This window comes from Cydia splendana, chromosome 4, assembly GCF_910591565.1.
Source record: "Cydia splendana chromosome 4, ilCydSple1.2, whole genome shotgun sequence".
NCBI classification, from domain to species: Eukaryota; Metazoa; Arthropoda; class Insecta; order Lepidoptera; family Tortricidae; genus Cydia; species Cydia splendana.
This window is the reverse complement of record NC_085963.1, coordinates 15,425,662-15,453,593: the sequence shown is the minus strand read 5'-3', so window position 1 is coordinate 15,453,593 and position 27,932 is coordinate 15,425,662. Positions and strand designations below refer to the sequence as shown.

General features: G+C 38.9%; 1 protein-coding gene across 3 annotated transcripts; it reads left to right on the top strand.

Moving 5' to 3' along the window:
- Positions 1 to 522: 522 nt before the first annotated feature.
- Positions 523 to 25,607, top strand: LOC134790031 (integrator complex subunit 6). 3 transcript variants are annotated; one of them, XM_063760778.1, is made up of 16 exons: positions 523 to 928; positions 1,022 to 1,099; positions 1,766 to 2,005; positions 4,792 to 4,972; positions 9,433 to 9,653; positions 10,372 to 10,554; positions 11,347 to 11,499; positions 11,860 to 12,090; positions 12,489 to 12,683; positions 12,966 to 13,175; positions 14,137 to 14,337; positions 15,508 to 15,843; positions 16,021 to 16,195; positions 19,171 to 19,358; positions 23,041 to 23,167; positions 24,084 to 25,607. In XM_063760778.1, the coding sequence occupies exons 1-16, from the start codon at positions 812 to 814 to the stop codon at positions 24,311 to 24,313; spliced, it is 3,066 nt and encodes a 1,021-aa protein (XP_063616848.1). In that variant the 5' UTR covers positions 523 to 811; the 3' UTR covers positions 24,314 to 25,607. The 3 variants fall into 3 exon arrangements, with proteins under 3 accessions (XP_063616848.1, XP_063616849.1, XP_063616850.1); XM_063760779.1 differs by lacking the exons at positions 523 to 928; positions 1,022 to 1,099; positions 1,766 to 2,005; positions 4,792 to 4,972 and adding an exon at positions 5,710 to 5,787; XM_063760780.1 differs by lacking the exons at positions 523 to 928; positions 1,022 to 1,099; positions 1,766 to 2,005; positions 4,792 to 4,972 and adding an exon at positions 6,291 to 6,325.
- Positions 25,608 to 27,932: the final 2,325 nt, after the last annotated feature.

The following is a 27,932-nucleotide window of genomic DNA, read 5'->3' as shown; positions in this document are numbered from 1 at the left end:
CAAAGGTGCAGTCCTGAGCTTAAATCAAGTAATTTTCTCAAAGACACCGATATTCTAATTAACTTCGTTTCGGAGATAATCAATATTTTTTTTTCCCTATAACGCCTCTACAAGCGTGTACACTTGCCTTAGGGCCGGTTTACATATTAATTAGTGTTTAGAATGAGTTCATACATTTGCTGCTAAACTTAAGTACAATCTCGGTCGATCCATGTTCGAAATGACATTTATATGTCACAGATTTCAATTGTTTGGTTGAGTTAAATGTAATGCCCATGTTACAACAACGCTATATGCTACATTTAATTACTTTTTAAACATTTTGTGTTTCTTTAGCAAAAATAAAATTTTATTTGAAAATTAACTATGCCAATTAGTTTTCTTAAACGTACTTAACCATACCCCGAAGTTAACGGAATTCAATAAAAACACGGTGTATAATATCACAAACTCGAAAGTAATGTACATTTTACGCACAGCAGCTATAAATAAGCGAGTTGTGGGGATAATTAAATATAATTAAAAAGGAAAATGTGTTACATATTATGGCAACATAAAAGCTAAGCTGCCGAGTTTCCGAGCAAACCCGAACGTTTTTCTATTGGAAACCGAAAATACCCGAACGTATGATTAGGTCACGTGGTACTTTTGGAGTCTTCGTGGCGTAGCTTGTTCAGCTGCTCGTCGAAGCGGCTGTCGGACGGTCGCCTGTCAACGAGTCTGCGTACGATGTAGCGGCCATTTTTGTTCTTAGTTCATTACAGTGCGCATATTTTAATGTATTTAGACGAATATTTAGGCAATTTTCACGATGACTATAATAGTTTTTCTAATAGATACATCAGCTTCTATGAACCAAAGAGCTTATTTGGGCGGACGCCCAACATTGCTCGATGTAGCCAAGGGCGCTGTGGAAACGTTCGTAAAGGTACGTGCAGTGTCATCGACTCGTCAACCGCCTCGTTTTGTGATTTATTTGTTTATCGCGTGATTGCTAAAACTGCATAATTTTACTTCATAGGTACGTCAACGTTCCCCTGAAAGCAGAGGTGACAGGTATATGCTTCTAACTTTCGAAGAGCCACCCGCGAACATCAAGGTTAGTATTATCGAAGTAAACACGTTTTCAAATTATTTTCTTTATCATGTGCATAAAGGGGCATAGTGACGCCGGTTTTGTAGCATCCTTAGTAGAACCACTATGATCTGCAGTCCAGTTCATGTCCATACTTTGAAGGTGCGAATTTTACTGAAATAGACAGAACGACGTAAACAGGACAAACCGCTGCCGCCACCGTTGCTGCCTCCGCGATAGCGTTCGCGACTGCGCTCTCGTCGCACAATCCTATTGGCCAATCCGGTACTCGACGAAAATGGCGATAAGAGAGGGAAATATGAATTTGTACCACGGTGTACTTCACGCATAGCAGTGAATTGAGTTATGCATTACTCGTTGTATAGAGTAATCCTTAAGTAATATTAGTATTTCTTTTACATGTCATAAAACTCATAAAATCATATTGGATTTCAATAGTGCTTGCTCAAATGATCATCTTTATATGGTCAAAGTAATAATATATTAGGTCCTATAAGTATTTTATCATATAGTATCAGGCATTGCTTTGTGGGATTCCATGGTAAATCTCTTAAATACAATAATTTTAAATCTTATACTAGCTCCTTTAATTACAATATAATTATACCTTTAATACCGCTAGATCTTGGAAGTGAAATGATATTTAACTGTTGTTTTTTGCTTTTCCAGGCTGGATGGAAGGAAAATTTAGCAACATTTATAAATGAGCTGAAAAACTTGCAATGCCTAGGACTGACAACAATGGGCGCTGCATTAAAACATGCATTTGATGTGTTGAACATAAACCGCATGCAGACAGGCATAGACACATATGGCCAGGGCCGGTGCCCCTTCTATTTGGAGCCTTCAGTCATTGTTGTTATAACTGATGGAGGGAAACTATCAAGCAATGCTGGCATTCAAGAAGAAGTTAGTATTCTTATTTTTTTGTTATTGTTTATACCATATTTTATCTATAGATGGTCAAGCAAATCTTGCCAGTAGAAAAATGGCGCGAAATTCAAATTTTCTATGAGAAGATATCCCTTCGCGCCTACATTTTTTAAATTTGCCGCCTTTTTCTACTGACAAGATCTGCTTGACCAACTATATATAGCCATTTATTTCCAATCCTTGGGTACAACAGTTATTAAATTGATATTATAATTTTTTTTGTAAACTACTAAATGTCCCGCAATTGGGTGTGCCTTTTGGTGTAGACCTCCTCCAACCTTATACCATATTAGCTATCTTCATAATAAAAGCTATAGCCTACAGCACTTACAACTCTAGAGTAGTCCAGAGGTGTCACCGTAAATTGTCTACAATTACAATCGCCCATCAAAACCAAATTTCCTATTAGTTTTTAAACAATTAGGTGCAAAAAAAAGTTAACATTACGGTAGACAATAACAGCTTGTGTGCATATAAGTATTATTTTATCACACAGGTTAATAGAGCAGTAGTACTGCTTTATGGTGGTTTAAGGGTTCAATAAAAATATTAGGCAAGGGCTCTCAATCATGGCAATGTCCACAAAATTAAAATGCTAAAATTACAATGGCAATTGTGGCCTTTCATGACACCAAATAAATAAATATTGGACATTTTTACACTAATTGACTAAGCCCCACAGTAAGCTCAAGAAGACTTGTATTGTGGGTATGGGTACTCAGATAATGATATTAATGATACACATAATATATTTATAAATAAATACTTAAATACAAAGAAAACATCCATGACTTAGGAACAAATACCTGTGCTCATCACGCAAATAAATGCCCTTACCGGAATTCGAACCCAGGACCGTCAGCATAAGCAGGGTCACTACCCACTAGGCCAGATTGGTTGTCAACAATAAATGCTTATAGGACTTAGACCAATGAATACCCATACCTTAGGAGAATGTATAATTATTGGTGCAATAAGGAATATTTACTTACTTACCAATCAAATTAACTTTTGTGGCTGTTTGAAACTCTAAAACTGTGATTGGCTCTTCTCTTAAGTTTCTCTACCCCTGTCCTGGTAAAATGAAATGCCTAGTCCAAATGACCTAAAATTTCTGGGAGTTCTGATAACACATGAACTTACAACATAACAAAAAATACTCTTGTACCATGTTTAAAATAAACTTAGTAATGGTTTCCATAATGGAAATTAAGTAGTGAAATGAATCTGACTGACATTTCTTTAAGTGTCCAATTTGCTGGCAATTTACCCTATACCTAGCTGGCAATGTTTTTATTGGTACTTATTGGTTAGCTTTGCCAGTAACATTGTCCATGTTTTTTACTTACAATCAGGAATACAATACAGCATAAATACAAAATTAACTATTGCCATTATATATGCAATCAGTATATATTGAATTAATAAACAATATTGGTTTAGCTTATTTAGTTAGTTATTCACAGACATAAATATTAATTTAAATCAAGTTTCCCTTAATTGATTTGACGCAGATCTCTTGTGATTTAAATCAGGTGTCCTACTCATTTCAAAAAAGAAATTTACTTCGAATTTTAATACCTACATACAGGGTGGCTAAAAAATAACTGCATTTCCGTTGCCAGGGAGGTTTTGGGATTATATTGAGCAACTTTTAATATGGGACCAACCCCGAAATCGCGAAAAAAATTTGGCTGTTTCATACATTTTGGCTGGTCCATTTTCTATGGGATGGTAGATTTATTTTTCGCGATTTGGGGTTGGTCCCATAGTAAAAGTTGCTCAGTATAATCCCAAAACCTCCCTGGCAACGGGAATGCAGTTATTTTTTAGCCACCGTGTATAGTGGCTATAGTAATAGCTCTCTTATCAGAAGTTTGTTTTACGAAGGTTCAACCACAGCATATCTACTGCGGTTACAAAATAAAATTTCGTAATATGTACATGTGATGCAATACGCAGAAACCACTTTTATTCAGTTAGCAGTATACCCGGTATCCCGGGTCTTGGGTCGTCCCATTCGTTTTTCGTCAAGTTCTTAAATTAGTCCTATTCTGCTTTCGTCACTCATTCTACATTGAAAGCCACCGACGATTGTGACGAATGTAGAATGAGTGACGAAAGCAGAATAGGGCTAATTTAAGAACTTGACGAAAAACGAATGGGACGACCCAAGACGATACCGTATACCCTATTATTAGGGTATTTGACTGTATTTAAAATTAATTATTTTACACCATGCATGAAATAAAATAAAGCATCAGATAATTATTACTATAAAGTATTACCCGTATAAAACTATAAAGCATGGGTAATTTGATTGTGACGTCACATGCTAGTGTTTTATATAAATTCCATAGTAGCAAAATCGTTTTGACAGTTCGAAAAAAGAAACTGATTTGAATAGTAGTCAAAAACCCTATACAAGGTGCCCACGAGAGATTTTAAATCACGCATTTCTGAGGCCAAGAGAAGGAAAAAAATGTTATATGAGTTTAGGTCAATTTCACCAAAAAATTATACATTTTACTAATTGAGATTATTAGAGGATACCATTGGGAAAAATGAGACTTTTAAATTAATAATCTTCCCTCCGCATTCATAAAACGTTAAATGTCTCACATAGTTTAAAATATGTTTTATCTCTTTTTAACAAACAAATGCCAAAGTGAATAAGGACAACAAATTATTAGATTAGCTAAAAACTTAAAATTAGTGTGGATGAGCGTTTATGAATAAGAGAAAATTACCTTTCTTTACAGTTCAACCTACCAATGAACTGCCCCATACCAGGCTCGGAGCTGACTCGGGAGCCATTCCGTTGGGATCAGCGATTGTTTTCATTGGTACTTAGATTGGCTGGAACTCCGGCAGTCGAGAGGGACTCGGGCCTCGTGCCATCGGACACGTCGCCTATTGATGCCATGTGTGAAGTTACTGGTGGTAAGTGATTATCTTTAACCTACAAACGATCTAGCTATCTATATAATAGACTCAGAGCTAATACTGGAGCCATTCTGTTGGGACCAGAGATTGTTCTCATCATGTTTAACCAGCCAACAAACTACTATGTAATTAACTCAAAGCCAGTGTTTTGAATAACGCTTATTTTTAGGCTTAAAAACTCGAGCCCTTAAGACTCATAAGTCTAGAAGATTCGACTATATTTGACAATTGTATTTATTTATTTTACGCGTATGGATGTAAGAAATCGTCTATGCCGCCTTTGAGGCGTTAAGCCTCGAGAGTCTTAAGGGTTCGAGTCTTTAAGCCTCGAAATGAGCGTTATTCACAACACTACTCAAAGCTGACACGGGAGCCGTTTTATTAGGACCAGAAATTGTTCTCATTGGTACTCGCGTCGCCTATTGATGCTATGTGCGAAGTTACTGGTGGTAAGTGATCAGTTTAACCTGCCAACAAACTACTATGTAATTAACTCAAAGCTGATGGTACGGGAGTCGTTTTGTTAGGACCAGAAATTGTTCTCATTGTTACTCCTGCAGTCGAGACGGACTCGGGAGCTTTTGTCGTCGCACGTCGCTTCAATATGCCATGTGCGAAATTACCGGTGGTAAGTGATTATGTTTGACCTGACAACAAAATGCTGTCATTGGCATTGGTATTAAAAGCTGACACGGGAGCCAATCCGTTGAGACCAGAGATTGTTCTCATTGGTACTCCTGCAGTCGAGACGGACTCTGGCCTCATGCCCTCAGACACGCTGCCTATTGATGCCATGTGCGAAGTTACTAGTGGTAAGTGATCAGTTTAATCTGCCAACAAACTACTATGTAATTAACTCAAAGCTGTTACGGGAGTCGTTTTGTTAGGACCAGAAATTTTTCTCATTGTTACTCCTGCAGTCGAGACGGACTCGGGGCTCGTGCCCTAGACACGTCGCTTCAATATGCCATGTGCGAAATTACCAGTGGTAAGTGATTATGTTTGACCTGACAACAAACAGCAATGTCATTGGCATTGGTATTAAAAGCTGACACGGGAGCCAATCCGTTGAGATCAGAGATTGTTCTCATTGTTACTCCTGCAGTTGCGACGGACTCGGAGCTCGTGTCCTAGACACGTCGTCTATTGATGCCATGTGCGAAGTTACCGGTGGTTGGTGATTATGTTTGATCTGCCAACAAACTGCTATGTCATTGGCTAAAAGCTGACACGGGAGCCAATCCGTTGAGACCAGAGATTGTTCTCATTGTTACTCCTGCAGTTGAGACGGACTCGGAGCTCGTGTCCTAGACACGTCGTCTATTGATGCCATGTGTGAAGTTACCGGTGGTAAGTGATCAATGTATAACCTACCTAAGTGATAAATGTTTAATCTAGGGGGCTGTCCATAAATTACGTCATCGAGTTTTGACGATTTTTGACCCCCCCCCCCTATAATCATCCAAAAATCATGCTTTAAATGACCCCATTTCCTCCTACTTCATGCTACCGTCATCCGATGTCCAGACCCCCCCCCCCCCCCCCCTAATTTGAAATGACGTAATTTATGAATAGCCCCTAGGAAAAAACTGCTATATAATTAAAATCATTGAGTTGTGAGAACTATTCTGCTGAGACCAACTATTGTCCTCATTGGTAACTAATAGCTAGCATTCAGGTGACCGCGAGGGACTCCGGCCACGCGCTTTTACCCTACGCCACGCCTATGACGCGCTATCGTAATATGTAGTTATTTACGATACAAGTGCGAAAGAGGAAAATTGAAACAAATGGCGATAAATTAAAACATGACCGAAGGGAGATAGAGGAGTGCGGGAAAGTAGGACCATATATACTGTAAACCTAATAATGCATGATGGTTAACATTAAATTGAAACAGCGCACGTCTGTGACCGACTTTGGTGATCAAGGGGTTAAGACACGTCACCTATCGTTACCTAAATTGTCAATGATTACCTACCTACTATACTTGGTCAAGCAAATCTTGTCAGTAGACAAAGGCGACAAATTTAAAAAATGTAGGTGCGAAGGGTTATCGTCCCATAGAAAATTTGAATTTCGCGCCTTTTTCTACTGACTGAGATTTGCTTGACCAACTATAAGTACCGTATACTTAGCTCGCATTGATGCGTTTGTGGGATTCAAGAGGTATATAAAATTAGTAAGCATTGTAAATGAACATGCATTTTATTGAAATTCCAAGAATACTGTACATAAGTCAGTCTGAACTATTAGGATAAAAATTATGATACGCTAATGATCATCTGATTCAATGGCTTCCGATCGTAATCGTATCATTCATACAAATAATTGATTAATATCAATGTATAAATTAGGTACATTATTAAAATTGAATGCCGCATACATTTTAACATCGGATCGTATTTACGTCCGAGGGTTCCGTACGGTATGTGTTAATGCCATACATTTTTGTTTAATTAAGGGTTGATTAATTTGTATATGTATAAAAACCCGGTTTTATTCCATACTAGCGACCCGCCCCGGCTTCGCACGGGTTAACAAATTATACACCTAAACCTTCCTCAAGAATCACTCTATTGATAGGTGAATCAGCATGAAAATCCGTTCAGAAATTTATGAGTTTATCGCGAATAAACATACAAACACACAAACAGACAGACGCCGCGGGGGACTTTGTTTTGTAAGGTGTAGTGATTTTGATGATGTATTGTATACATATACATTGTCAAACAGACGGACAGACAAAATTAAATATTCATAGAGATCCTTTCGCACTGAACCCTAAAAGAAGGGCCCATGAGCATGATTCACACGTCAATTATTTAAAACAAATGCGCTCCGTGCGAAAAAGGGGATAGTGAGAGCCCTACGCTAAACCTGTCCAACTAGTTTTTGTGGTCGCATGTGTATACGGTTCATTTAGTGTCAAGGTGATCTGTGTCACATAAACATTGTGATTTTTTTACCTTTTTTAGGCTTTTATTATGATTCATCCATTATATTTACTCGAGTTTGAAAGCTACTATGTAAATGCGCATAAATGAAAATTAAAATGCCGTGTTTGTGCAAAAGTTTGCATGTCGTTTCACTACTTTCACTTCAAGCCAACAATCTTAGTACCTAACATAAAAATAAACAACAAAAGCTTGTTTTAACTTGCCTATTGAGCGTTTCTTTTATTTTTTGCCATTTTAATATATTGTGAACTTTTTTGTTAAGTACTTTGTTGCTTACCACTTTTGTGTTATTTCTACTCAGAATCACGAGCTCTTTCGATCCTAATGGGATAAAGGAGTTTTTTTCCCATTTGTTACCATTTCCCCATATACTTTGGCGGTAACAAAAAGGATGTTTCAAAAATGTATGGAAACTTGGAATGGAAGGATGAAAAGGGCTCGCGATCCTGACTAGAAATAACACAAAGGTGGCATAAAAGGTCACAATATATAAAAATGGCAAAAAATAAAAGAAACGCTCTATTCATTCAAAGTTTTGAATATAAAAGTTACGTCGCCACTCGTTGCTTTTAAGACTGAACAATTGCACATGTTTAAAGTTGTTCCGTATTCAAGTAAACTGTTGTACTTAAATAAGAAAACCATTGCGACACGTGGCTTGAAGTTCACCTTAGCACTTTTGCTGTTCTGTGTGGCTACCACCAGTTTGGCACTGACATAATATACGCTATCGAGAACGTAACATACTTTCTATGCATCTCGCTTGTACTCGCATATTAGTGCGAGCGAGATGTATATATAAATTACGTAGAAGTTAGCGTATATGTCAGTTTTGACACTGTCAGTGAGTCATGGTATCATCGCCCACACTGTTAACTACATCGGTGAACCTTATGCCTTATGTAATAAGGTTGGCTATAACCCGATATAAACATGCGCAAAAAATACTTTGCGAGCCCAATAACGTCATATGTCTATAAAAACAATTACGATGGAAGTATGTCATCACTTATACCGCAGCCACATTAAATGGTCATGTTTGAATAAATAATTAGGTACGTTTCTGACCTATCCGTAATAAAGCGACGTTAAACAAGAAACCCCCTTAGGAATCAGGAGTGGAGTCGGTGTGGAATTCAATTATGCTTATTGTTATAAATGGGTTATAAATTGTGTCAACAATTGAACCGACCTCTACCTCACTGTTTTATAATACGTAGTTATCTTTTTTGCAATGGTACTGGTAAACAAGCGTGCGAACCGTCGCGTTTGGCATTTTATTTGAAACCCTTATTCCAGGGGTGCCACATGCGTGTTGCAGGATTATAAGAACTTGCTGATTTGTCAGCTTAAAATACTTCTTAAATTCGTAATAAGTATGTTTTCTATCCCGCCTTCTTGTGCATTTGGAAGAGGGAAGTCGTTTCCCTTTAGTCTTGAAGCGCCGTCGCGTCTCCCAGTTTACTAAATAACTATTAACTAAATTGATTGTTACAGGTCGGTCCTACTGCATCACGTCACACCGAATGTTGATGCAATGCATCGACAGCTTGGTCCAAAAGGTCCAGAGCGGCGTGGTGATCAATTTCGAGAAGATCGGACCCGATCCCCCGCCGATCGATGGGGGGACAGTGAAAGATGGGACTGAACCAGCGGAACCTGAGGTCACTCATGGGGAACAGGAGAAGGAGATTGAAGGGGATAATGAAAGGAATGGGGTAAGTTGTGATTAATATAATTTACCGTAAAATTAAATAATCGTAGTCTCCCCTCTGGGTTGGAAGGCCAGATTGGTAGTCGCTTTCGTTAAAACTAGTGCCAACGTCAATTCTTGGGATTAGTTGTTAAACGGACACCAGGATCCCATGAGCCGTGGCAAAACGCCGGGATAACGCGAGGAAGAAGGAGACCGTAAAATCACCCAACTATAAACAAAAACTCAAAACGAATTCAATTGTTTTGGTTTAGGTGTGACTGTTATTTGTATGCCTTATTTCTTAGGAAAAAAAAAATCATAACTGGAAGAAAATACCCAGAAAAAACAAAACGTAACATAATTTTGATACTTAGGTAAATATTGTACTTGTGAACCATTTATTTGTAGGACTGGATTACAGTTAGGTTTTATTACTACGTATTTAAACTCGAAGTCACACCATAGCCTACTTTGTCATGTGCACTGCACACCGATAGGTGAACATGAAATCATACTGTATTATTAGCCTATGAATCCTATGATCATATGACTAAGGGCTGATTTAGACGGCGCGCGAACTCGCATGCGATTTTAGTTACATTGCGGACTGTTGGTTACGTCCAATTCAACCGACAGATCAAAAACCGCAAAGTAATGAAACTCGCATGCGAGTTCTCGCATCGTCTAAATTAACCACTAACACGTGAATCACAAAATTTCTAAATCAGATAATGTTTTAGCGATGGAACGGCGGGCCGTACCAAAGCAGCATGACCACCAACCAAGGTCCGAGTGCACCACAAGCGTGGCACTCCTGCCGCCGGCTCATCTACGTGCCGCGGACCGTCTCGCAGAAGGGCTTCGCTGTCGGCTTCTGGCCGATCCCAGAGTCTTTCCGGCCCGACCCTAACGCGCCTACTTTGGTAAGCATACTATTTTTAGGGCAGTCAAGCAACGTAAAATAGGGTTCCAAATGTTACATACTCTAATCCTCGGCGGGGTCTTGTGATCCGAGTCGGGAACCCCTAATCGAGCAAAAGGATTTACTATTGATTTCTGGCCGATTCCTGAGACCTTTAGAATTACTTACTTACTTACTTACTTACTTACTTCGCTGGCTCAGCGACCCGAAGTGGATCTTGGCTTAGAATTAAGAGTTTTTTATTTCATCAGACCTTACCCCAATACGCCTCCTTTGGTAGGCTTAGTTTTTTTTACATACTAATAAAGCCTTATCAATGTTTTCGATTATTGTTTGATTAAATTTAATAACAATGAATCATGCGTAGAGTTATTGATATGATATCTATGGGAAATACGTGTCATGTGTGTACAGATACTACAGATGTAGTGTATAATTGTTTCTAATGTATTTTCACGGAGACGTTCGAACGTATCTTGCTCTTTCAGACAGTCTCGGTACAAAAAGTACTGAGGTTGACTGAAGTAGCATGACAAATACAAACGTTTTCAGGAAAATACATTAGAAATGATTATGCACTACATCTGTACTTACACATGTGCAAGTTGCGAAAAGCTTCTAGAAAATCGAAAAGTTCTCGGAAATTTCACAAAAAATTAAGATTTTTTTTATTTTGGAAATGGAAAATATCGTTCCCAATAAAAATATGAGGGTTTCCGAAATTCCATGGGGAAATTTCGCTATTTTGGAAACGTCCCGGAGGCACACACTGATGTGTATTGTACGTTTTCAGCCGCCGCGGTCTGCGCACCCCGCGGTCAAGTTCACGTGCTCGAGCCAGGAGCCGATGGTGATCGACAACCTGCCGTTCGACAAGTACGAGCTCGAGCCAAGCCCGCTCACGCAGTTCATTCTCGCCAGGAAACAACCTACCATTTGCTGGCAGGTCAGTGCAAACGTTTGCTTTTATTTTCCTTGTTGTTGACGTTGCTATGAAAAAACGGGAGTTTATATTTTGACACCATGAGCTTTGGTTACGAACTGCGTTTAATACTGGACGAGACATGTCTTCTAAAATCGACACCTCTATTTAATTGCCATACGCTTTGACGAAAATACATCTTGTGATTTTACTGTAATGGCGTTGTTTGAAACAGTTGTAGTAGCAAGCATGTTCTATATTGTAATATCGTACCGTGCAAAGAGCAGATATTATTATACGCTTCTGTTTTTCTGTTTACTTCAAGAGTCAAATAATATTAATTCCTGCTATAATTTTTATTTATTGTTATCTTACCAATTCCAGGTGTTCATAGCAAACAGTGGTTGCAAGAACTCCGAAGTGACCCACCCGTTTGGCTACCTGAAGGCGTCAACGAATCTCACGTGTGTGAATTTGTTTGTGCTACCATATAACTATCCGGTGCTGCTACCGCTTCTCGATGACCTCTTCAAAGTGCATCGGTGTAAGCCCACTCCGGAGTGGAAGTTGGCTTTCCAGCAGTATCTAGATAGGATGCCTTCATATTATGTCACGGTAAGCTGCTTCTGCTGTTTTGTTATGCAAGCTGGTCATCATGCGTCATAAGCAGTCATGCATTGCTTTTAAACAATTGAATAACTTACTGACTGGCTAATAATTGAAAGTCTTAAGGCTTTCTTACCTTCTGATAATGTTTAATAACTTGACTTATAGACTTCGTATAACTAAAAGATTTATTACAGCTATAATATCGTTATCTTAGTATTCTATCGTCTCTCTGTTTAGTGCCAATTTAAATAACTTTTTTTTTTAATTAATGAAATTTATTTTTTGCTGTTTAAATTGACTTGAAATTTTGTTTTAAGCAAAGACTGTAAATTGTTTTCTAAAAATGGCTTCTAACAGTTAGTAACAAAACAACATGTGATTCATACTTACGTTTAACGTTTCAGCCATTACGAAGAGCATTGGCGAAGATGGGCGCATCGGCGCCGTTGGTCCAAAGTCTCATCCCTGACACGCAGGACAACTCACTCAGCTTCTCCGTACTGAATTACCTCAAAAGACTGAAAAACCAAGCTAAAATAGAATTTGAGAAGCTGTGTGCGGATGTTATTAATAAGGCTTCTTCGAATAATAGTCAAAAGGTGAGTTATTTTATTTAGTTCTTTTCGGAAATATTATACAAGTAGGAGTTATTCAAACACATACTTGCTTGTCAGCAAAATTCTCTTTTGAACGGCTGATATTGAAATCAACTGACTGGTAAAGCCTTTTCTGTCGACCTTGGTCGGCAGTTAACGTTCGACTCTTGACTCATTTACTGAAAGACTAAGGATAGTTCCGTTTTCGGTCCCTGTTGTGGATAAAAGTATTATTGTAGTAAATAGTTTCGTCCAATTACAATACATATTACTTGAAATTTGCAGGTGGCCGAAAGCGTCCGCGTGATGCCGCGCTCCCCGCTCAAGAAGGACCTGACGACGCACCCGTGCCTCCAGGACAAGTTCTCGGCGCTCCGCGACCAGCTCAACGAATTCGGGGGCTTCGTAGTCGGCCTATCACGTGGACGAAACAAAAATCAGGCGCATACATATAGAAATCCATTTGATATACAGCGGAGGGATCTGTTGGATCAGGTATGAATAAATAAATATAAATATAGGACATTATTGCACATTAGCCTAAGAAGGCTTGTGTTGTGGGTACTCGGACAACGATATATAAATACTTAAATACATACCCCCTTATTCATAAAACTTTACGGTCCTGATTTAGTTAAATTATGTTTTAACCCTTTCTTTCAAATACATAAGTCAAATTACAGATAAAGATATCGATTATTACGATTATTAAAACTATTGTGCATAATATGCGGCTGTAAATATTACGCTATACCCTGTAGATAAGGACGTGCGCAAGTGATATTTTTAAGTGCGTGCACTATCAATCCTGCATTACGAATAGTAAACATGCTGCCAAGGTCATATTGATCTTCCGACCTTTTTGAGCATCTGTAAAACAATATTTTGTGTATTGGTTTTCTTATATGTAATATTTGAATGAAAAATCAATGTAATGTAATTAATATAAAATAATGTCATTTCGGTTGCTCTAGTGGCTTTGCCTCCTGCCTATTATTATACATAAAATCTAGTTTCTCAAAGCTTTCTACTCTGGTGCTTATATGTGACGTTCCACGGCAAGAGGTACTTTATGGCGGTTGGCGCTTACGTCACTCGCGTCGCTTACGTCCGTGGAACGTCACATATGTGAAGTTACTCCGGACAGGGGTGTGAAACTCTTACCTTCGGGCAAAGTCGGCTCCAGTCAGCTCAGCATTGCTCCGAGTAATTTTTAGGGTTGACACAACTTGACGTCCCTTTGCGTGCACGACCACAGATAAGATAAAGGCTTGAATTTTGACAACCCTAAATAACCGAAAGGGATAGTGCCATATATTAGCAAGGGACAGCATGATTCGACACTGAACCGCTGTCAAACTTCGGTTTTGTAGGAAGTTTCCTTTCTGTACGGTAGTACTATTATTTATTCTGTGCTCCGGACTCCATTCCCTTACATTATGGTATTAATTTGCAGGTGGTCCGAATGCGCGCCAACTTCCTGCAGCCGTCTCTGGCGCACACGCGGCTGGTGGACGAGGACAGCCTGCACTCGATGCCGGTGGCGCAGATGGGCAACTACCAGGAGTACCTCAAGCGCATGACGCCGCAGCTGCGCGAGATCGAGACGCAGCCCGTGCGACAACATATGTTCGGGAATCCATTCAAGATAGATAAGGTATGGTTATTTAACAAATATTTTGTCGGTTTTTTTATATGATAACTAGCACTCCATGCCGGTGGCGCAGATGGGCAACTATCAGGAGTACCTCAAGCGCATGACGCCGCAGCTGCGCGAGATCGAGACGCAGCCCGTACGACAACATATGTTCGGGAATCCATTCAAGATAGATAAGGTATGGTTTTTAACAAAAATTTTGACGGGATTTTTTATAAGACAACCAGCATTTGATGCCAGTGGCATAGATGGGCAACTACCAGGAGTACCTCAAGCGCATGACACCGCAGCTACGGGAGATCGAGACGCAGCTTGTGCGACAACACATGTTAGGAAATACGGAGGCAACTGTTCATATATCACATACCTACATAGTGATTTGAGTATTTTTTTTATGGGAACGTGTCCACTTTTATTTCTGAAGTAACATTTGTGACATAATAAATTATGAAATTTTCCATATGTAAAAAAAAACGCAGCAGCGTGGGTAGACCCCCCACAAGGTGGACTGACAATCTGGTAGAGGTCGCGGGAGTCCGCTGGATGCGGGTGGCGCAAGACCGGTCATTGTGGCACTCTTTGGGGGAGGCCTATGTCCAGCAGTGGACGTCCTCTGGCTGATATGATGATGATGATGAAAAAAAAATGCGAACACTTAACAGACGATTTGGTACAACCAACCATTCTTTAGTGTAGGAGAACTTTACTAAAAGGAACCGGTGTTGAATTGGCGACTGAAATAAAGTTTATGGTCATTTTAATCGGAGCTGCTATAATTTTCAGATTGTAGGGTGCAGAGTTTATGTGGCTTGTACACAGACAAAACGTCCTCCAGACTTAGCATAGTCGCGCTATCCCCTCTGCCACGCATACGGTAATTTTACTCCTATGTTCGAGTCGAAAGTGTCTTTGTGTGACGTCCGTGAACTCGTTCGTCGTTTGAACGGACCAATCACGACACGGGATCTCGCTCACCTCGTCCCGCGCACCCCCGCATTTTTGGCATCATCGGTTGCATGAAATAATTGCTCTAAAGTCGGTCTAGAGGATTCCTAGTCTATGGGCTTATATTATTTATATTTTCACACTTTATTTCTTGAACGTTACGCTCGTTTCGTTTCGTCTGTCTACGTCACGAGGTATCTAACACGTACTGTATGTGTATTGCAGCGCATGATGGTGGACGAGGCGGACATCGACGGGCTGGGCGGCGTGCGTGGGTCGGGCGGCGGCGGCGGGGCGGGCGGCAAGCGCGGCGCCGAGCCCCCGCGCGCCGCGCCGCCCAAGCGCAAGGCCGGGCCCCTGCCGCACGACTTCACCGCGCGCCGCCCCTCCGAGCCCGCGCTGTCCCCCTGCTCCCCCCGCCCCGAGCCCTCCCCCTCCCCCTCCCCCTCCCCCTCGCCGCCCGCCCCCTCCCCCGCGCCCGCCGCGCCGGAGCCGCCGCGCCGCCCCGCCTCGCCGCTCGCGCCCGTGCCCGCCGACCTGCCTTCCGGCCGCCCGCCTGAGGTACGTACAGTATAACGTCAATTTAAATTTTTTGTTTTCAAATACATATTGTCAGTTGTCACCTGTCCACAGTGGTTGAAATGTTGCTGTTGACGGCAATAGTTACCCATATCTTCTATTCAGATATGTAAACCTCAAGATAGTGACTGTTACTAATATGTTGTTTTCATATTACAGGAGCCTCCCCACCTGGAGCCGGGCGGGCCGGGCGTGCTGCCGGCGCCGTGCGAGCCTCCACCTCCGCCGTCGCCGTCCCTGGTGCCGCCCGCCGCGCCCGCCGCGCCCGCGCTGCCCGTCGTGCCGCTCGCGCCGCCCAACCTGCCGCCCGTCGTCAAACCCTTCCTGAATGGAGGTCAGTACTTTATTATGGGACATTTATTTATTTATTTAAACTTTATTGCACAAAATATAAACAACATTAACAAAAAAAATAACCACCGAAAAAAAACTAAAAGGAAATAAAAAAAACCGGCACTAACACGAAACGAGTCGACCAACAAAAACAATAGCACACTGAAAAGAAAAAAATAATTATTTTGTCTTCAATAACGCAAGTGAATACCTATAAACTATGTATATACATACTTCTGAAATCAATCACACAAATCTGCGTATTTATATATTTACAATCTGTTATTTTTGGAGTCGGTGCAGGTGCTTCACTAAGGTGCTTCACTAAGGTGCTCAAGTTTGTTTGAGGCTGGCACCGACTCCAAAAATAACAGATTGTAAATATATAAATACGCAGATTTGTGTGATTGATTTCAGAAGTATGTATATACATAGTTTATAGGTATTCACTTGCGTTATTGAAGACAAAATAATTATTTTTTTCTTTTCAGTGTGCTATTGTTTTTGTTGGTCGACTCGTTTCGTGTTATTGCCGGTTTTTTTATTTCCTTTTAGTTTTTTTTCGGTGGTTATTTTTTTTGTTAAAAAGTTTTTATTTTATAATTTTCTGTGGCTATAATTTATACAAATTATTACATGCTTAATTTTTGATTACTTTTAAAATAGCTACCTACCTTGCTTTAGCTATTAACTGTTATATTAATAAACCTACTTTAACTATTATTTTGTTCTGTAATATAAATAAATTACCCCTATTTTCCCACCCTTAGGGTAGGATTTTTTTCCAATTTTTTATTATTATTACGACTACTCTGTAAAAGGTTATGCGTGGTCATACGTTACAATCGGTGAGTGAAAAAATCAATCATCCCCTATTTTCCTACCCTTAAGGTTGGATTTTTTTTTCCAAATTTATATGGGACCAACTTCGGGGTATACCCTTTCCAATAAAAAAATAATTATCAAAATCGAACATCTCTGTAAAAAGTTATGCGTGGTCATACATAAAATATATATATATATATATATATATATATACGCGTCGACTTGAGAACCTCCTCCGTTTTTTTTTTTCGTCGGTTGAAAATACAAATGGCGGACTTTATGCCAAATGAAATAAATACTCTACCAGTCAACCATAGGGCCAAACAGAGACACTTACAATTGATACAGAGAGAAGAAAAAAATAATAAATTAAAAAGAAAAGCAATCTAAGATACTTATAACAGTTAGAAACTACATATACTATATAACCTATTCATTGTGTACAGCCCAAAACTCATTACGCGGGTAAATCGGTGTACGGAGCCGCCGTCGCATACACTTTTCATAATTATTATGAATAACGGTTCAACGTTTCGTCTGACCGACCTGTCTGATCTCTGTGTTAGATTTGATAAATACAACTTTTTTAATAGTATGTTTGATCGGTTGGGTAACCTTGGTATTATAAAGTCGATACTGTTTTTTTACACCATTATACAGGGTGGAAAGGCACGACGATCCTTTCCGGAAATGGGAGATAGTTTAGCCTAAGCTCTATATTTTCTCCATAGAAACTATGTTAATATGGGCAACCGTTTCTAAATTATGACCTTTTAAACATCCACGCAAAAAACTACTTTGTTCTAACCCTAACAGGTGACAGGGTCAATGAACTTACTTGTAAACAATCAGTATTCGACAGGAAATTATGCTAATTTGTTGCCATCTAACCATTTTTAGGTCTGCTTACAGCACGGTAAGAATCATTGCAGGATTTTCGCTTTCTTAGTGGTTCCACTTGTTCAATACTTGAATGAAATAGTTATGTTATTCCTTAATATTAATAATACTAACCACAACATTGTTTACAACGACAGTTCAAATGGTGACATTGACAACCACTCAAAAGTACGCAATCGTCTTATAAATATCTCTGGTTTCCTTGACTGATAAAAAGGTTTTAGTTTCTTAACACGTTTCACAAAATTATTTTCGAATAATTGGAAACTATTTAAAATAATAAAAAATTACATGTAGGTTGTGTTAGTTGCACCAAATGAACTTGCAAAAATGAAATACTAAGAATAAATCAAGAATAAATACTTCTTCAATACCAAACTAACAAACCTTCTTGCGTGGTAGGAAATAGACAAGACGTCTGATGTTTGAAATTAAATTTTCATTGAACTATACTTATTGAATGTCATATTCTTCAAATAAAAATGTTAGATGCTCGTGGCTATTTAAATTTGTGGGGCTGTGTAAAAGATATGGTGTACCAAACCAAACGGAATGTGAAACTGCGGACGAAATGAGACAAAGGCTAATTGGTGCTTTCTGCGGAGGATAAATGACGAAGAGCATACACTATATCGCATGTGCATCGACATACTCGGGTATGGGCTGCGGCGGCGTTGTAATACACGGAGGTACATTTGAACACCGTATGTGAAAAGAAGATAGTATTAAATATTGGAAAAAAGTAATTATCTAAGAAAGTAATAAAATTGTTTGTAATATTTTTGCATGCATTTGATTTATTTGACATTTATGCGTCATTCATACATCATTGCGATACTGTCAACGATCGGAAAAAAGTGTAAAGTCCCGAGCTTTCCCGACGGAGATCCTTAATCTAGCCGTCATGTGCACATGCTATAGGGTTATCACCACAGTTAAAAAGTAGTATTTTTGCAATTTTTATTTTTTACTCAATTAACGATTCTTACCATTACCAATAGTCTCTGTATCACTTAAACGACCTAATACTTCTGGGAAGGATCGTCGTGCCTTTCCACCCTGTATAACTAGCGGCTATAACAGAACTTATCAATAAAAATAGACTGAGCAAAAGGCAATTAAAGTATAATTAGGTACTTTATTTGTATTTGAACTGGTCAATATATGTTTTGTGAATTTTAAAATGATCCCTAGTATACACAGCATTCTCGGACAGTAGAGTAAAACATTAACCGTATAATGTATCTGCAGACGCGTACACGACGATGGGCGGCAAGCTGCCGCGCTCGCCGTCGCCCGAGGCGGCGCCGGCGCCGCTCCCTGTGTCGGCGGCGGCGCCCGCGCACGACTCGCAGGAGCTGCAGATCAACGCCATCATACAGGGCATCGCCGCCGGCACCAACACGCTGGCCCGCCCCAGGAAGCGGCCTCGGAAGAAGGTAAGCCTCATTGTCATAGACTAGGAATCCTCTAGACGGAGTTTAGAGCAATTATTTCATGAAACCGATGCTGCCAAAAATACTGGGGTGCGGGGGACGAGGTGAGCGAGGTCCCGTGCCGTGATTGGTCCGTTCAAAGACACGGACGTCACACAAAGACACTTTCGACTCGAAAATGGAGTAAAACTACCGTATATTGTGGCAGAGGGGGTAGAGCTACTATGCTCAGTCTGGAGGATCTCTTGTCTGTGCTCATTGTCAACCATGAATATATTATACCCACAGAATAAATAATAGTACTGTACAGAAAGGACACTTGCTACAAAACCGAAGTTTGACAGCGATTAGGGGACGAATCACGCTGTCCCTTTCTAATGTATGGCACTATCCCTTTCGGCTATTTAGGGTTGTCAAAATTCAAGTCATTATCTTATCTGTGGTTGTGCACGCAAAGGGACGTCAAGTTGTGCCGAATAATTGCTCGGAGCAATGTTGAGCCGAACGGAGCCGAGAATGCCCGAAAGGAGGAGTGTCGACCCACCGGTATAACTCTGGATCAGACATGAGCGTTAGGGGGTAATGACCGAACGGGATAGTCTTATGTATCTTTCAGAAGGAGTGGCAGAGAAAGCGTTATTACTGTTTGACCTTGTCACAGTCTTACTTGGTTTTTATTAAGGTGGGGGACCTTGAATATAGTAGGGTTTTATGGTGGGTAACAATGAACCCGACGAAATTACGTAGCTGTCTTTGGTATGTTGTCAGGAATCTTAAAATGTGCATTTAATTTCGTCGCTTGTGTATTAGTAGGAGATCCCCCATATAGCCGACCTTCACCAATCTGTCTGACGGATGAAACTATGAAAATATGAAAGAAAATATGTTCCAGAACATAAATAAATAGGGTTGCCTAAAAAAATATGGTCAAGGCTATTTTTAATAAAATTTGGAAAAAAAAATTTTTTTCGGCAATTTTCACCGATTTGTCTGACGTTCGAAATGAGTCTCAATGGAAAGTATACTTGTACAACATAAATCATCTAGTTTGCCTATCTTTTTCCGGTCACTATTATGTGGTTGCCGTGTTTAAAGAGGTGATTTTATATCGATAATTGCACTCATCTGTCTGACGCTTGAATTTACATCAAAATGATGGTAATTTTATTGCAAATACAATGCTATAGGGTTGCCTGCGAAAATCCGGTCACAAATGAGGGTTGCCAGGCTTTTAATTAAAATAAGAAGGGAAGACTTTTAGCAATAACTCATAAACGGCTGAACTGATCAAGTTTGTTTTAATTTTATTTGATTGAGTTTTTTAAGCACTATTTTCATGATTTTTTTCATATTTTTTGGACAGATTTTTCAAAAGTTAAGAAGGGAAAACTTGTTTTTTTTCTTTTTAAACGATTATTTCCGAAATGATTCACTTTATCAAAAAATGTTCTTCTAAAACCCCTATTCATTTTGAAAGACCTTTCCAACAACATCCCACACCATAGAGTTGACACGAAAAAAAAATCCTCACGTACATTTTGTTTCTTTCGAGGCGATTATTTCCTAAAATATTCACTTTATCAAAAAATGTTGTTTTAACCCTTTGTAAGGCAGAGGGGATATATTTCCCACCTGATATTGAACTTTATTTTAAAGGGATAGGGTTCAATTTTGCATAATTTCTGAACCCATATGCCTTATAAAAGGGTTAAGACCCCTATTTATTTTGAAAGACCTATCCAACAACATCCCACACTATAAGGTTGAAACGATAAAAAAATTGTCACACACATTTTGTTTTTTTTCGAGGCGATTATTACCGAAAATATTCACTTGTTCAAAAAATATTCTTCTAAAGCCCCTATTCATTTTGAAAGACCTTTCCAACTATATCCCACACCATAGGGTTGCCACGAAGAAAAAATCCTCACGTACATTTTGTTTCTTTCGAGGCGATTATTTCCTAAAATATTCACTTCATCAAAAAATGTTTTCTAAAAAACCGTATTTATTTCAAAAGATCTATCCAACGACATATACATTATAGGGTTGAAGCGAAAAAAATTGTCACATACATTTTTTCTTTTTTTTGTCGTTTGATACCTATGTTGTAAGATGTCATTTGATATGAATTTTAAAATAAATAGGTTTCTTCAAAAAACATTTTTGATAAAGTGAATATTTTAGGAAATAGTCGCCTCGAAAGAAACAAAATGTATGTGAGAATTTTTTTTTTCGTGTCAACCCTATGGTGTGGGATGTTGTTGGAAAGGTCTTTCAAAATAAATAGGGGTTGTAGAATAACATTTTTTGATAAAGTGTATATTTTCGGAAATAATCGCTTTGAAAGAAACAAAATGTCTGTGACAATTTTTTTTATCTTTTCAACCTCATAGTGTGGGGTGTCGTTGGATAGGCCTTTCAAAATGAATAGGGGTCTTTAAACAACATTTCTTGATAAAGTGAATTATTTCGGAAATAATCGTTTAGAAAAAAAAAAAGGTATTTCCTTCCAACTTTTGAAACATCTGTCCAAAAAATATGAAAAAAAAATCATGAAAATAGTGCTTAAAAAACTCAATCAAATAAAATTAAAACAAACTTGATCAGTTCAGCCGTTTATGAGTTATCGCTAAAAGTCTTCCCTTCTTATTTTAATGAAAAGCCTGGCAACCCTCATTTGTGACCGGATTTTCGCAGGCAACCCTATGCCATTGTATTTGCAATAAAATTACCATCATTTTGATGTATAGTTCGAGCGTCAGACAGATGAGTACAATTATCGATATAAAATCACCTCTTTAAACACGGCAACCACATAATAGTGACCGGAAAAAGATAGGCAACCTAGTTGATTTATGTTGTACAAGTTCTATACTTTCCATTGGAACTTATTTCGTTTGTCAGACAAATCGGTGAAATTTGAAGAAAAAAATTTTTTTTCAAAAATTTAATAAAAATAGCCTTGACCGGATTTCTTTAGGCAACCCTATTTTTTAAGTTCAGGAACATATTTTCTTTCATATTTTCATAGTTTCATCCGTCAGACAGATTGGTGAAGGTCGACCATAGAAACGGGATAGTGGGATCTTAGACCATATGTTCCGTCCCTCAGAGGCGCACAATCTATGTTCTGAACCACGACGGTGTCTAGTTAGACCGAACGAAGACGTTCACCGCAGCCATAAAAACGAAATTCTCACATTTGTATTCTATTTCGTTCTATGGAGACTTGCAATTTTGCAACATTGCAAGTAATCATGAAATAATATAAGCAGAGTTAACAAAAATTACTTGGTGCGCTAATTTCGTTTGTGAAATTCGTAGTATGCTAAGGTAAAACGCATTATAAGATTAAATAAAACTTGTTCAAGTGGAAATCCAGGAACAAATAACGTCGATTTAGGGTTATTTACTGTCTATGGAAGCTTGTTTATTGCTTTTTTAATGAAAAAAAAAATCCGAATATACTCTAGTTCAGTTCAAGACCATCTTGAAAAAAAAGTGAATTCAAGACTACAGGTCTGACGTCAACTAAGCATGAAACAAGCACGGTTTTCTTGAAACTCTGTTTATTCGTACATACAATGTAATTCCAAATTCCGATATAAGACACATTCGTCAGATTCCTTCAATATCATAGATGCGTTCAATAAATCATTGCATTTGTTTTGTTTATTTTTAGGTAGAGAAACCTTCCCCGCCACCACCTGCACCTACTCAACCGACTCGGAAAGAGCTCGCAGACATCAGGAAACACAACCTCACCGTGAGATCGGAAGTGTATCGAGCCGTGCGTCGGCCGGGCAGAGGTTAGTATATCAGCATTGCCATAATTTTAGTGCGTTAGGGTTGGATTCCACCTGTTCAATTTCTATGTCCAATGTGAATTGCATCTCACTCTCTCATTGAGCAAAATGTGAGACGAAAATACACTTTGAACCAAGATATTGGACAGATGAAATACCATCTTAACTTAGTGAAACCATAGAGAAAAAAATACATAGATTGCTCACTCCATACATCAGTTTTGGTACCAAAAAGACTATTATTTTCATAGTCGACATCTAGGATCGAGTAGCGGAATCATCAGCACTGCTAAGTAGCAGTAGTAGTACTGTCAAGTGACAATAGATGTAGCACCGACCGGAAAGTCACCGACCAAAACTGATGTATGGAGTGAGCAGTCTTGTCTTACTATATTTCTCTATGGCGAAACCATCGCTTAGTGAAAATCATACAGTATGTTGCGGTTGAAGGTTTTGCTGCGTCCGCCTGTTTTGTATTAGATTCTCGTTTCATTTGTTCAACAAATTTGTGGCAAAACAAACTGCGTTCTACTAGAAAACTACCGCTCGAAGACTAACATTATCGTCTCAGATGTCTAACAATAAGCCTTTATATGGCATTAAGTCCGCTTTTGGTACTATAAGGTTTTTCTTTCGTGCAATAAAGATTAAATAAATAAATGACAGTCGTGATTGAGCTGTCAATGTCAAGAAACTTAATAGGTTGCGCGTGGAGCTGTTACACTATCTATTCTAATAATATGTTCATGTATATTTTTTCTTTATTGTTCTGTAAAATTTTATCATATTCAACATACACTTCATATTCAATATGTAATAGTAAGATCGCATACTGAATTATTTTTTCTGAAAGTAACTTTAACATTTAGTAAGTTTTTGATAAATCATTGTTTTTATTCTAATACATATTTTGTTTCAGATTTCGCGAAATTGTTTGAACATTTAAAACAATTAAAAGGCAGTGTTGATATTAAAAAAGAACTAATACGTGAAGTGATAAACGAATCGTTAAGGTTCAAAAGAAAGGCTTTAGCAAAACTATTGGAAGACTTTTTAGCGGGCCTAGAGAAGAACGGTAACAGTGCTTCGGTTAACATGAAGAGATTAACAAATTCCGTGTATAGTAACTCCACTAACAATTACAGCTAGTGTTACGTGAAATTGACGGACGTTCGTGACTTGGAAACACGCCGTACTAAAACTGGAGTCATAACGTGGGTACTTTAAACCTGGTTATCGCTGACAAGACATCTATCGACATCGGATACCTGCGCGGATATTATGGTCGTTTTTGTCTACGTGACAGCGAGATAAAACGGTGTCCGTCACTTTCTATCTCGCTGTGTTAAACAGTGACAGTTATATCAAGTGGCGTATCATCGTATCACGTGGATAAAGCCATCCATAATACGCCTACTGGTTATCGGACAATGTCGTCGTATACCGTAAATGTTTTGCCTTAACACTTAATAGTGATATAAGCAACAGAACAAAACGCTTACACAGTGAGAAGTAATATAATGTGATACATGCAATAATATTTACTTAAAATGTGTTCTTGTTTAAATATCCTAATGTGTATACCATAATACTTTAAGCGTTCTGTGGTCGTCAAAATGTATCACTCTGAATGTTCTTCAGGGCCGTATTCTGTGACCTACTTTATCTATTTGGTACTTAGAAATACGTGAATCTTGCTATGACGCAATCTGACGCATAAGTGAAATCGGGCTCACAAAAATAATGATATTAAATAGATCTAATAGGTCGTAGAATACAGGCTCTGGATTGAGATATCCTCCGATCTATGGGCCTCTAGTCCTCTTCATTTACCTATTTATTTTATAAAAGGTATCAGTGTTAACGACTATGTATAGTTGGGTCCCTACGACGACGTTTCCGCCTTTTACCATTAATATCACTAAGTAACTCTTAGTACATCGGAAGACGTGCCTTGTCTTCCTAATCTCATCAGTAATTAAATTACCACGTAAGCATGATGTCCAAAGCATTTATTTTAATTAATTGCATTGAACTTCATTTTAAACATGTGTCAGTCTGAGTTTTGATCAAATTGGACGCGTTTTATTGTCATTTTGTGTTCACAATGCTAGTTGTATTGAAAAAGAAGCAATATGTAAGTTAAGACGTGATTCATTTGTGGGATCATTTAAAATAAATACCTTGAAATAAGTACTTAATTCGTTTGATGAATTCAGCTCGATCTTAACTTCTATACATTTAATTAAATCCTCTTTTATTGTGAATTTTAAAGCACAAAATGACACTAAAATAGTGTTCAGAGATTTGTAAAAATATTGTATATAATAAATATAATGTATTATACCAATGATAATATCTGTGTAGGATGCTTCAATGCATTGGTCAATTGTAAAGTGTATATATCTTTTCTAAATAAATTATAATCCTTATTGGATTTTTACATTACGAGTTTTTATTTGTACACCATATTTGTCGTACGAGACTCAATGTAATCTGTTCCGAAATCATAAGGGACGCCATAAGCATGTTATAACTGGTAATGGTAAATGTGATGTTTCCAAAAGATCAGCATATTTTGGAAACATCAGTTAGTGTTAATTTGAATGACATCCTGCAAATTGTGTTATATCGACAATAGGCAGGATAATGAAGTTGCGCGTTTTATATGTTGATCAACTAATTATAGTCCTGGAGGCGCATTCCGATTGGTATAACAGGTTAAGAATTTGATCTGGAGTGTTGGATATGATCTGTCAGTGTGAAAAGTGACATATTAACCTTTTGGACGCCAATGACCGATATAACCGCACCGCAGGTCCAACGCCAAAGACGGATTAACCGGTCACAGACCACAGAGAAACATAGACCTACGTGCATATGCATAAAGTTCAATTTCAGTTTTGACACTTTGGCAGGGGGGTGTCACTACGCAGTTTAGGTACATTTGGCCGGCGCGCCGCCCGGGCCGGCAGGTGTATGGCAGTGGGCTGCCGCTCGACCGCACGATAGTCGTGTCACGTGGCGCTCGCGCAAAGAAGATTCACCGTTCGTGCGCGGTTATAAGTTTCAATTTTGTTGCAGGCGGCGAGTGTAGGTATAATTTTATACCTAAACCTGACTTTTGTGAAGGAGTGAATTTTCTGTACGGTAGTACTATTAGTTATTCTGTGACTTCGGTGACGTGGCGTCCGAGTGACAGCTTTTGTGTTTGACACGGCGTCGAAAAGGTTAAGTAAATATGTTTTTCAACCACAACCAGAAACGTCACTTTTGACATTGACAGGTCATGTCCATAACAAATCCAGATCTAATTAATAACCTGTTATTATAATCTGAATACGCCTAGTCGTTAAGTTAAAGTTAATTAATTTCATGTATGAACGCGTACTAAATGAAGCGTAAAATAATATTGGATCCTGAGCCAAAAACGTATCCGCAGAAATTTAGTTTAAATAATTAAGAACTTATTGATCGAATGAGCGCGAAGTGGCTCCGTTTCAGCTTCCTGGGCACATAGCTCACCAAACGTAAACAAAAAAAAACCGGACAAGTGCGAGTCGGACTCGCACACCGAGGGTTCCGTACTTTTTAGTATTTGTTGTTATAGCGGCAGCATACATATATTCGTGAGATACAGTCTGGTGACATACGGACGGACAGCGGAGTCTTAGTCATAGGGTCCCGTTTTACCCTTTGGGTACGGAACCCTAAAAATTGCAAATCGCGGGAAATAATTCGTGTTCGTGTATAAGCGTATTTTGGCATAGCTGTAGGGAATGGTGTATTAAATAACTAAAATAACATACTAAAAGTACTGGACGGTGGGGATGAAGCTAACGGGTAGGATTTAAAGGCCCCTTTTTATAGTTTTTCGTAAATAACTCGTAAACTGTGGCTAGAGATGGGTAACTACCCGCTCTCGGGTATTTACCCGGTAAATACCCGATATTTACCTACCCGCGGGTAAATACGCGGGTATTTTCGTTTTTCTTCTAAATTTTATGTGTTTAATGGTATGTACTGTCTTTTCGCACAATTTCTTTAGGCAGAATAATTCATTGGCATGTTGTGTTGATGAGAATAATATTTTCCGTACCCTACTCCACCAATGAACACTTACTCCAACAGTTCCTCTTGGGCGGGGTCGCAGTTCTAACCTAACCTAACCTACACTTCTGGCAGCAATTCCTTTTGTGTGGGGGTCGCAGTTCTAACCTAACCTAACCTACAGTTCTGGCAACAATTTATTTTGTGTAGTGGTCGCAGTTCTAACCTAACCTAACCTATAGTTCTGGCAGCAATTCCTTTTGTGTAGGGGTCGCAGTTCTAACCTAACCTAACCTACACTTCTGGAAGCAGTTCCTTTTGTGTAGGGGTCGCAGTTCTATACTAACCTAACCTATAGTTATGGCAGCAATTCCTTTTATGTAGGGGTTGCAGTTCTAACCTAACCTAACCTGTAGTTCTAGCAGCAATTCCTTTTATGTATGGGTCGCAGTTCTAACCTAACCTAACCTACAGTTCTGGAAGCAGTTTCTTTTGAGTAGGGGTCGCAGCTCTAACCTAACCTAACCTACACTTCTGGAAGCAGTTCCTTTTATGTAGGGGTCGCAGTTCCAACCTAAACTAACCTACAGTTCTGGCAACAATTTATTATGTGTGGGGGTCGCAGTTCTAACCTAACCTAAGCTGTAGTTCTGGCAGCAATTCCTTTTTTGTAGGTTCAGTCAGCGACATGAGTATTATGCGGTAACAATTTCGGCAG